General features: G+C 42.3%; 1 protein-coding gene across 1 annotated transcript; it reads left to right on the top strand.

Moving 5' to 3' along the window:
- The first annotated feature begins 11,327 nt into the window (after positions 1 to 11,327).
- On the top strand, positions 11,328 to 12,251 carry LOC135573742 (histidine-rich glycoprotein-like). The gene has a single exon (XM_065023436.1). It carries the CDS (start codon positions 11,328 to 11,330, stop codon positions 12,249 to 12,251), a length of 924 nt encoding a protein of 307 aa, XP_064879508.1.
- Positions 12,252 to 12,459: the final 208 nt, after the last annotated feature.

Raw genomic sequence — 12,459 nt, 5'->3', positions numbered from 1 at the left:
AATACTCACCTCAATACTCACCTCAATACTCACCTCAATACTCACCCCAATACTCACCTCAATATTTACTCAATACTCACCTCAATATTCACCTCAATACTCACCTCAATACTCACCTCAATATTTACTCAATACTCACCTCAATACTCACCTCAATACTCACCTCAATACTCACCTCAATACTCACCTCAATACTCACCTCAATACTCACCCCAATATTTACTCAATACTCACCTCAATACTCACCCCAATACTCACCTCAATACACACCTCAATATTTACTCAATACTCACCTCAATATTTACTCAATACTCACCTCAATACTCACCTCAATATTTACTCAATACTCACCTCAATACTCACCTCAATACTCACCTCAATACTCACCTCAATAATGACTCAATACTCACCTCAATACTCACCTCAATACTCAATACTCACCTCAATACTCACCTCAATACTCACCCCAATACTCACCCCAATACTCACCCCAATACTCACCTCAATACTCACCTCAATACTCACCTCAATACTCACCTCAATACTCAATACTCACCTCAATACTCACCTCAATACTCACCTCAATACTCAATACTCACCTCAATACTCACCTCAATATTTACTCAATACTCACCTCAATACTCACCTCAATACTCACCTCAATACTCACCTCAATACTCACCCCAATACTCACCTCAATACTCACCTCAATACTCACCTCAATACTCACCTCAATACTCACCTCAATACTCACCTCAATACTCACCTCAATAATGACTCAATACTCACCTCAATACTCACCTCAATACTCACCTCAATACTCAATACTCACCTCAATACTCACCTCAATACTCACCTCAATACTCACCTCAATACTCACCTCAATACTCACCTCAATATTTACTCAATACTCACCTCAATACTCACCTCAATATTTACTCAATACTCACCTCAATACTCACCTCAATACTCACCTCAATACTCACCTCAATACTCAATACTCACCTCAATACTCAATACTCACCTCAATATTTACTCAATACTCACCTCAATACTCACCTCAATACTCACCTCAATACTCAATACTCACCTCAATATTTACTCAATACTCACCTCAATATTTACTCAATACTCACCTCAATACTCACCTCAATATTCACCTCAATACTCGCCTCAATATTTACTCAATACTCACCTCAATACTCACCTCAATACTCACCTCAATATTCACCAATATTTACCTCAATATTCACCTCAATACTCACCTCAATACTCACCTCAATATTTATTCAATACTCACCTCAATATTTACTCAATACTCACCTCAATACTCACCTCAATAATCACCTCAATATTCACCTCAATACTCACCTCAATATTTACTCAATACTCACCTCAATACTCACCTCAATACTCACCTCAATAATCACCTCAATATTTACTCAATACTCACCTCAATATTTACTCAATACTCACCTCAATATTTACTCAATACTCACCTCAATACTCACCCCAATACTCACCTCAATATTTACTCAATACTCACCTCAATATTTACTCAATACTCACCTCAATACTCACCCCAATACTCACCTCAATACACACCTCAATATTTACTCAATACTCACCTCAATATTTACTCAATACTCACCTCAATACTCACCTCAATATTTACTCAATACTCACCTCAATACTCACCCCAATACTCACCTCAATATTTACTCAATACTCACCTCAATATTTACTCAATACTCACCTCAATACTCACCCCAATACTCACCTCAATACACACCTCAATATTTACTCAATACTCACCTCAATATTTACTCAATACTCACCTCAATACTCACCTCAATATTTACTCAATACTCACCTCAATACTCACCCCAATACTCACCTCAATATTTACTCAATACTCACCTCAATATTTACTCAATACTCACCCCAATACTCACCTCAATATTTACTCAATACTCACCTCAATATTTACTCAATACTCACCTCGATACTCACCTCGATACTCACCTCAATATTCACCTCGATACTCACCTCGATACTCACCTCAATATTTACTCAATACTCACCTCAATATTCACCTCAATATTCACCTCAATACTCACCTCAATATTCACCTCAATACTCACCTCAATACTCACCTCAATACTCACCTCAATATTTACTCAATACTCACCTCAATACTCACCTCAATACTCACCTCAATACTCACCTCAATATTTACTCAATACTCACCTCGATACTCACCTTGATACTCACCTTGATACTCACCTCGATACTCACCTCAATACTCACCTCAATTTTCACCTCAATTTTCACCTCAATACTCACCTCAATACTCAATACTCACCTCAATACTCACCTCAATACTCACCTCAATACTCACCTCAATACTCACCTCAATACTCAATACTCACCTCAATACTCACCTCAATATTTACTCAATACTCACCTCGATACTCACCTTGATACTCACCTTGATACTCACCTCGATACTCACCTCAATTTTCACCTCAATTTTCACCTCAATACTCACCTCAATACTCAATACTCACCTCAATACTCACCTCAATACTCACCTCAATACTCACCTCAATACTCACCTCAATACTCACCTCAATACTCACTACTCACCTCAATACTCACCTCAATATTTACTCAATACTCACCTCAATACTCACCTCGATATTCACCTCAATACTCACCTCAATACTCAACTCAAAACACGAAAAGCAAAACACCATCATAGAAAACAAACACATGCTTCAGTAAAAAGGTGCTCGATATATTTGAATTGTATATGATCACAATTGGCCCAGTGTCGTCCGGGTTTGGCCAGGGTAGGCCGTCATTGTAAATAAGAATTTGTTCTTAACCGACTTGCCTAGTTAAATAAAATAAAAACATCTCAACTTTAAGGATATTATCCTTGGGGCAGCAGGTAGCCTAGTGGTTAGAGCGTGGGACTAGTAACCGAAAGGTTGCAAGTTCAAATCTGTCGTTCTGCCCCTGAACAGGCAGTTAACCCACTGTTCCTAGGCCGTCATTGAAAATAAGAATTTGTTCTTAACTGACTTGCCTGGTTAAATAAAGGTTAAATAAAGGTTAAATAAAGGTTAAATAAATAAAAATATTATGAGATTTTTTTGGTCCGTTTCAAAATTTGATTGTGTATGGAGGCCTTATTTTATAAATGTTTGTATTATTTTTTTATCTTTCTAAATGTAATGTATCTTTTTGTTTCTTGCGCTTTTTAATACATTACATCATATTACATGTTAAACAGCAAAAGGTTTATGAAATAATAAAATAACTCTTTCTCTCATCAAGCGCTTCTGTGATTGATGTTAGAACTTAGCAAGAGATCTCTCTCAGTTTCCCGATTGTTGCATTCCAAAGTCTTATCTGGCTGGTTTACACTCCCCTGCCTGATGTTCTTTCTCTCTCTAACACACACACACACACACACACGCACGCACGCACGCACACACACGCTCACACACACACGCACACACACGCACACACACACACGCTCACACACACGCACACGCACACACACACACATACATACACACACACACACACGCTCACACACACACGCTCACACACGCTCACACACACGCGCACACACGCACACACACACGCACACACACGCTCACACGCTCACACACACGCGCACACACGCACACGCACACACACACACACGCTCACACGCTCACACACACGCGCACACACACGCTCACACACACGCGCACACACACGCTCACACACACACGCACAACCGAACACACACACACACAGCGAGAGAGACTATGCTTATGTAATGTGATCATGCGCCGAATACAAGAAGTCTAAACTTAACAGTGAAATGCTTACTTACGAGCCCTTAACCAAAAAATGCATTTAAATAGTTATAAATTAAATAGTAACACAGTAAAATGACACAATAAAATAATATACAAGAGGTACCAGTACAGAGTCTGTGTACTGGGCTATGAGGTAGTTGGGGAAAAAAAAGTTTTAAAGTATTCAGACCCCTTGACTTTTTCCACATTTTGATACATTACAGCCTTATTCTAAAATTGATTAAATGAAATAGAATACCCCAATAATGACATCACAATACCCTAATAATGACATCACAATACCCTAATAATGACATCACAATACCCCAATAATGACAAAGCGAAAACAGGTTTCTGGAAATTTTAGCAAATGTATTAAAAATAAACAGATACCTTATTTACTTCAGTATTCAGACTCTTTGCTATGAGACTCGAAATTCGGTTCAGGTGCATCTTGTTTCCCTTGATCATCCTTGAGATGTTTCTACAACTTGATTGGAGTCCACCTGTGGTAAATTCAATTGATTGGACAAGATTTGGAAAGGCACACACCTGTCTATATAAGGTCCCACAGTTGACAGTGCATGTCATAGCAAAAACTAAGCCATGAGGTTGAAGGAATTGTCCATAGGGCTCCGAGACTGGATTGTGTCGAGGCACAGATCTGGAGAAGGCTACCAAAACATTTCTGCAGCATTGAAGGTCCTCAAGAACACAGTGGTCTCCATCATTCTTTAAATGGAAACAGTTTGAAACCACCAACATCTCCTAGAGCTGGCCAATCTGGGGAGAAGGTCATCTCCCTGACCAAGGACCCGATGGTCACTCTGACAGAGCTCCAGAGTTCCTCTGTGGAGATGGGAGAACCTTCCAGAAGGACAGCCATCTCTGCATTCGAGACCTGAAAATAGCTGATGCAGCAACTCTCCCCATCCCAACCTGACAGAGCTTGAGAGGATCTGCAGGGAAGAATGGGAGGAACTCCCCAAAAACAGGTGTACCAAACTTGCAGCGTCACCCTAGAAGACTTGAGGCTGTAATTGCTGTCAGTGGTGCTTCAACAAAGTAATGAGTAAAGGGTCTGAATACTTCTATGCTTTGTCATTATGAAGTATTGTGTATAGATTGACGAGGGCAAAAAAAAAACCCAGATTTAATCAGTTTTAGAATAAGGATGTAACCTAACAATGTGGAAAAGTCAAGGGGTCTGAGTACTTTCTGAAGGCCCTGTATATGTAGGTAGGTGGTGAACGTCTGGGTAGCCGTTTAACTGTTCAGCATTCTTATGGCTTTGGCGTAGAAACCGCTCAGGATCTGTTTGGTCCTCAGACTTGGCTCTCTCGTACCGCAGAGAGAAAGGACTGTGACTTGGATGGCTGGAGTCTGTGACAGTTTTTTTACAAACCATATACGTTTGTTGGACTGCCAGATGATGAAGTGTGATTTATCATACCAGAGAACGTGTTTCTACTGCTCCAGAGTCCAGAGGCAGTTTGTAACTCGGTAATGAGACTTGCAACCAGACGATTTAGACACGCTTTGCGCTTCTCTTAGTTCAGTTCTGTGAGCCGTTGTTGCTCCTAGACATTTCCACTTCACAATAACAGCACTTAGAGTTGACCGGGTGCAGCTCTAGCAGAGCAGAAATTTGACAAACTGACTTGTTGGAAAGGTGATGGTGTCTCATTGAAAGTCACTGAGCTCTTCAGTAAGGCTTCTTTTTTTAGTTTAGTTTATTATTTTGACCATTTAAAACAAACAAACATACATAACACTTGAAATAGCCATACACATGAGTAAAATCGAGGATAACACAGAATACAGTCTGGGACTTATTTCCATTGTTAAATCCTGGAGAATAACACAGAATACAGTCTGGGACTTATTTCCATTGTTAAATCCTGGAGGATAACACAGAATACAGTCTAGGACTTATTTCCATTGTTAAATCCTGGAGAATAACACAGAATACAGTCTGGGACTTATTTCCATTGTTAAATCCTGGAGAATAACACAGAATACAGTCTAGGACTTATTTCCATTGTTAAATCCTGGAGAATAACACAGAATACAGTCTGGGACTTATTTCCATTGTTAAATCCTGGAGAATAACACAGAATACAGTCTGGGACTTATTTCCATTGTTAAATCCTGGAGAATAACACAGAATACAGTCTGGGACTTATTTCCATTGTGGTCCTCTTGAGACAAGATGGCTGGACAAGATCCAACACGGTTGAACACAGTATTGCAGTGAACATAGAAGAAAAACATCTATCTCGTCAAAAACAGAGAAGAAGAAATCTATCTCGTCAAAAACAGAGAAGAAGAACATCAATCTCATCGTTGCAGTTACATCCTAGGGGTTATTCATACGGGCACAGAAGACAAACATATTTTTACTTTATGTTTAAAGCTGCCCAGAGAGGACGTTGTTTTTATGGACAGAGGCAACTCATTCCATTCTGAAGCTCCAGTAAACAAGAAAGTACCTTTCCCAGCATTACTCCTGAACCTGTATAAGCACACATCAGCAACACCTGATCTGATGCTGTGATTGTGTGCATACCTAACACGCCTCAACATGCAGCCAGTTTAGTTCCTGAAGGCAGCTCTTGCCTATGTGAGTACATGGACTCACCTTCAGTACTACCCTGATCAGCTTATTCTGGGATAACTGGAGCTTCTCCTTCATTAGTTTAGATAAGCCCCCCAAACCAGGAAGTACTAGCGTAGTCAAAATGGCATTGAATGAGGGCAGTAGCCAGCAGCTTGGACTTTCTAGCTAAAAATGTAGTCCTGGCATTAACCTTCCCTAGCACTTTATTGGCCATGCTCACACCTCCCAAGCTTCCATCAAGGATACATCTCAAGTAGCTAACAGTAGTCAGCAACTCACCCACTAACTCCACTCTGATTTCAGAGGACCTACTCATTTTAGATCTGGATCCAAAAATAATTGCCTCAGTTTTCCCAAAGTGCTTATTATCTCCAAGCCATTTGCTAATGTTAGTTAGTTCTGTGCTAAGTATGCTCTCCAACGTAGTTTAACCTTTGTGAGACACCAGAAGTGTAGAGTCATCCGCATAAAGAAAAAGGCAAGAACAAGCATCTTTCATATCGTCAATATACAATATTCTACTGCCAATGTTTGTCTATGGAGATTGCATGGCGGTGTGCTCGGTTTTATAAACCTGTCAGCAGTGGGTGTGGCTGAAATAGCAGAATCCACTTATTTGCCACATACTTTTGTATATATATATATATATATAGTGTAGCTAGCTCAGGACACTGCAATGCTAAGGACACTGCACTAACTAGGAAGCTAACGCAGGCAGCTGTTTCATTGAAACTGTACCGTTTGTCATCGGAAGGAGACCAAGGTGCAGTGTGGTAGGCGTACATTCTTCTTTCATTTGAAATGTTACACCAAAAAAACTATAAACAATATAACGAACGAAAAGCTTTGTCGTGCAAACTACACGCACTCAAACAAAGACAAGATGCCACACTGAAGGAGGGAAAAAGGGCTGCCAATGTATGATCCCCAATCAGAGACAATGAAAGACAGCTGCCTCTGATTGGGAACCATACTCGGCCAAACACAAAGAAATAGAGAACATAAAATGACCACCCAAATCACACCCCGACCTTACCAAACATAGAGAATAACAAGGATCTCTAAGGTCAGGGCGTGACAGAAAAGATCTAATCCATTGTGATTTAATTATAATACTAGCTACAGTTAGCTTGGAGGAAGTACTTAGTGCTGTGTGCATTGCGTGTGTGCACTTAGCTAGCTAATACAGTGCCTTGCAAAAGTACTCGTCTTTCTTGGCGTTTTTCCTATTTTGTTGCATTACAACCTGTAATTTAAATGCATTTTTATTTGGATTTCATGTAGTGGTCAAAATAGTCCAAATTGGTGATTAGTGATTTTGTTTTATTTCTTTAAGAAAATAAAAATAAATAAAAACTAAACGGAAAAGTGATATGTTCATATGTATTCACCCCAAAATAAGATCCAATTACCTTCAGAAGTCACATCATTAGTTAGAGTGGACTTTATTTAAGTGTTACATAATCTCAGTATATATACACTTGTTCTGAAAGGCCCCAGAGTCTGCAACACCACTAAGCGAAAGCACCACCAAGCAAGCGGCACCATGAAGACCAAAGAGCTCTCCGTTCCACTGGTGTACAGCAATCTTTAAGTCATACCACAGATTCTCAATTGGATTGAGGTCTGGGATTTGACAAGGTAAAGCAACACTCGAGTGGTTTAAGGGGAAACATTTAAATGTTTTTCAATTACCTTGTCGAGTGTTGCTTTAGCAGTATGCCTTGGTCATTGTCCTGCTGGAAGGTGAACCTCTGTCCCATTACCAAATCTCTGAAACAGGTTTTCCTCAAGAATTTCCCTGTATTTAGCACCATCCTTCAATCCTTCAATTCTGACCAGTTTCTCAGTCCCTGCTGATGAAAAACATGGTGTTCTCGGGGTCAAGAGAGGTGTTGGGTTTGTACCAAACATAACGTTTTTCATGATGGCCAAAAAGCTAATTTTCAGCCTCATCTGACCAGATTACCTTCTTCCATATGTATGGGGAGTCTCCCACAGTACCTTCTTCCATATGTATGGGGTGTCTCCCACAGTACCTTCTTCCATATGTATGGGGAGTCTCCCACGGTACCTTCTTCCATATGTATGGGGTGTCTCCCACAGTACCTTCTTCCATATGTATGGGGAGTCTCCCACAGTACCTTCTTCCATATGTTTGGGGAGTCTCCCACAGTACCTTCTTCCATATGTATGGGGAGTCTCCCACAGTACCTTCTTCCATATGTATGGGGTGTCTCCCACAGTACCTTCTTCCATATGTATGGGGAGTCTCCCACCTTCCATATGTATGGGGTGTCTCCCACAGTACCTTCTTCCATATGTATGGGGAGTCTCCCACAGTACCTTCTTCCATATGTTTGGGGAGTCTCCCACAGTACCTTCTTCCATATGTTTGGAGAGTCTCCCACAGTACCTTCTCCCATCTGTTTGGGGGAGTCTCCCACAGTACCTTCTTCCATATGTATGGGGAGTCTCCCACGGTACCTTCTTCCATATGTATGGGGTGTCTCCCACAGTACCTTCTTCCATATGTTTGGGGAGTCTCCCACGGTACCTTCATCTGTTTGGGGAGTCTCCCACGGTACCTTCTTCCATATGTTTGGGGAGTCTCCCACAGTACCTTCTTCCATATGTTTGGGGAGTCTCCCACGGTACCTTCTTCCATATGTTTGGGGGAGTCTCCCACAGTGCCTTCTCCCATATGTTTGGGGGAGTCTCCCACAGTACCTTGTTCCATATGTATGGGGAGTCTCCCACAGTACCTTCTTCCATATGTTTGGAGAGTCTCCCACAGTACCTTCTTCCATATGTATGGGGTGTCTCCCACAGTACCTTCTCCCATATGTTTGGGGAGTCTCCCACAGTACCTTCTTCCATATGTTTGGGGGAGTCTCCCACAGTACCTTCTTCCATATGTTTGGAGAGTCTCCCACAGTACCTTCTTCCATATGTTTGGGGAGTCTCCCACAGTACCTTCTCCCATATGTTTGGGGGAGTCTCCCACAGTACCTTCTTCTATATGTTTGGGGAGTCTCCCACAGTACCTTCTTCCATATGTTTGGAGAGTCTCCCACAGTACCTTCTTCCATATGTTTGGGGAGTCTCCCACAGTACCTTCTTCCATATGTTTGGGGAGTCTCCCACAGTACCTTCTTCTATATGTATGGGGAGTCTCCCACAGTACCTTCTTCCATATGTTTGGAGAGTCTCCCACATGCCTTTTTGAGAACACAAACATGTTTGCTTATTTTTTTCTTTAAGCAATGGCTTTTTCTGGCCACTCTTCCATAAAGCCCAGCTCTGTGGAGTGTACGGCTTAAAGTGGTCCTATGGACAGATACTTCAATCTCCGCTGTGGAGCTTTGCAGCTCGTTTAGGGTTATCTTTGGTCTCTTTGTTGCCTCTCTGATTAATGCCCTCCTTGCCTGGTCTGTGAGTTTTGGTGGGCGGCCCTCTCTTGGCAGGTTTGTTGTGGTGCCATATTCTTTCAATTTTTTTAATAACGGATTTAATGGTGCTCCGTGGGATGTTCAAAGTTTCAAATATTTTATAACCCAACCCTGATCTGTACTTCTCCACAACTTTGGCCCTGACCTCAGCGGAACACATCCAACTTGAAGGAGCTGGAGCAGTTTTGCCTTGAAGAATGGGCAAAAATCCCAGTGGCTAGATGTGCCAAGCTTATAGAGACATACCCCAAGAGACTTGCAGCTGTAATTGCTGCAAAAGGTGGCTCTACAAAGTATTGACTTAGTTATAGTTATGCACGCTCAAGTTCTGTTTTTTTGGTCTTATTTGTTGTTTGCTTCACAATAAAACATATTTAGTGTCTTCAGAGTGGTTGGCATGTTGTGTAAATCAAATCATACAAACCACCCCAAAATCGATTTAATTCCAGGTTGTAAAACAACAAAATAGGAAAAATGCCAAGGGGGTGAATACCTTCACTAGCCACTGCACATCAGCCACAGCATAATTATTCTCCTGACCGTTCTTACATTGTTATTTTTACCCATCTACCAATCAATGCCCTTCTTTATAAGGCATTTGAAAAGCTCCCTGTCACTCCCTGAACATAGTTTGCTTTGTATGTTTTTAGGTTTTGTTTGGTCAGGGTGTGATCTGAGTGGGCATTCTATGTTGGATGTCTAGTTTGTCTGTTTCTGTGTTTGGTCCTCCGATCCTTCTCGCTTCTCCTCGTCAGATGAGGAGGACGGAGACAGCCGTGACACTCCCTGGTCTTTGTAGATGAATCTGTGCTTAAAATTCAATACTAGACTGAGGGATCTTACAGCTGTTGTATGTATGGGGGACAGAGGAAGGAGTAGTCATTCAAAAATCACATCAACTCCCATTATTTAACACTGAGTTAGTCCATATAATTTATCTGATTTGTTAAGCCACATTTGACTTCTGAGCTAATCTAGGATTGCCTAAACAAATGGGTGAATACTTATCCAACAACTGTATTTTAGATATTACATTTTTACTAATAAAACAAAATACACAGTACGAGTCAAAAGGTTGGACACACTCATTGAAGTTTTTTTTTTAACAGCTTTGCTCACTTGGCATTCTCTCAACCAGCTTCACCTGGAATGCTTTTCCAACAGTCTTGAACGAGTTCCCACATATGCTGAGCACTTGTTGGTTGCTTTTCCTTCAGTCTGCGGTCCAACTCATCCCAAACCGTCTCAATTGGGTTGAGGTCGGGTGATTGTGGAGGCATCTGATGCAGCACTCCACACTCCTTCTTGGTCAAATAGCCCTTACACAGCCTGGAGGTGTGTTGGGACATTGTCCTATTGAAAAACAAATGATAGTCCCACTACAAGCGCAAACAAATGGGATGGTGTATCGACACACCACGACACATCAAGACACACCACGACACACCACGACACACTACGACACACCACGACACACGAAGACACACCACGACACACTACAACACACCACAACACACCAAGACACACCACGACACACCACGACACACCAAGACACACCACGACACACCAAGACTCACCACGACACACTACACCACACCACGACACACCAAGACACACCAAGACACACCAAGACACACCAAGACACACCACACCACACCACACCACACCAAGACACACCACATGACACCACGACACACCAAGACACAACAAGACACACCAAGACACACCACACCACACCACGACACACCACACCACGACACACCACACCAAGACACACCACACCAGGACACACCACACCACGACACACACAAGACACACCACGACACATCAAGACACACCCCACCACGACACACCAAGACACACCACGACACACCAAGACACACCAAGACACACCAAGACACACCACAACACACCACGACACACCACGACACACCACACCAGGACACACCACACCACGACACACACAAGACACACCACGACACATCAAGACACACCCCACCACGACACACCAAGACACACCACAACACACCAAGACACACCACGACACACCACACCAAGACACACTACACCACGACACACCACACTACGACACACCACATCACGACACACCAAGACACACCACGACACACCACACCAAGACACACTACACCACGACACACCACACTACGACACACCACATCACGACACACCAAGACACACCACGACACACCAAGACACACCACACCAAGACACACTACACCACGACACACCACACTACGACACACCACATCACGACACACCAAGACACACCACGACACAACAAGACACACCACACCATGACACACCACACCACGACACACCAAGACACACCACACCAAGACACACCACGACACACCACGACACACCAAGACACACCACGATACACCAAGACTCACCACGACACACCAAGACTCACCGACACACCAAGACACACCAAGACACACCAAGACACACACACACAAGACACACCACGACACACCAAGACACACCACGACACACCACGACACAC

Source organism: Oncorhynchus nerka, linkage group LG10 (assembly GCF_034236695.1).
Source record: "Oncorhynchus nerka isolate Pitt River linkage group LG10, Oner_Uvic_2.0, whole genome shotgun sequence".
Lineage (NCBI taxonomy): Eukaryota > Metazoa > Chordata > Actinopteri > Salmoniformes > Salmonidae > Oncorhynchus > Oncorhynchus nerka.
Note: the sequence above shows the minus strand (reverse complement) of the source record. Positions and strands in the feature narration are given on the sequence as shown.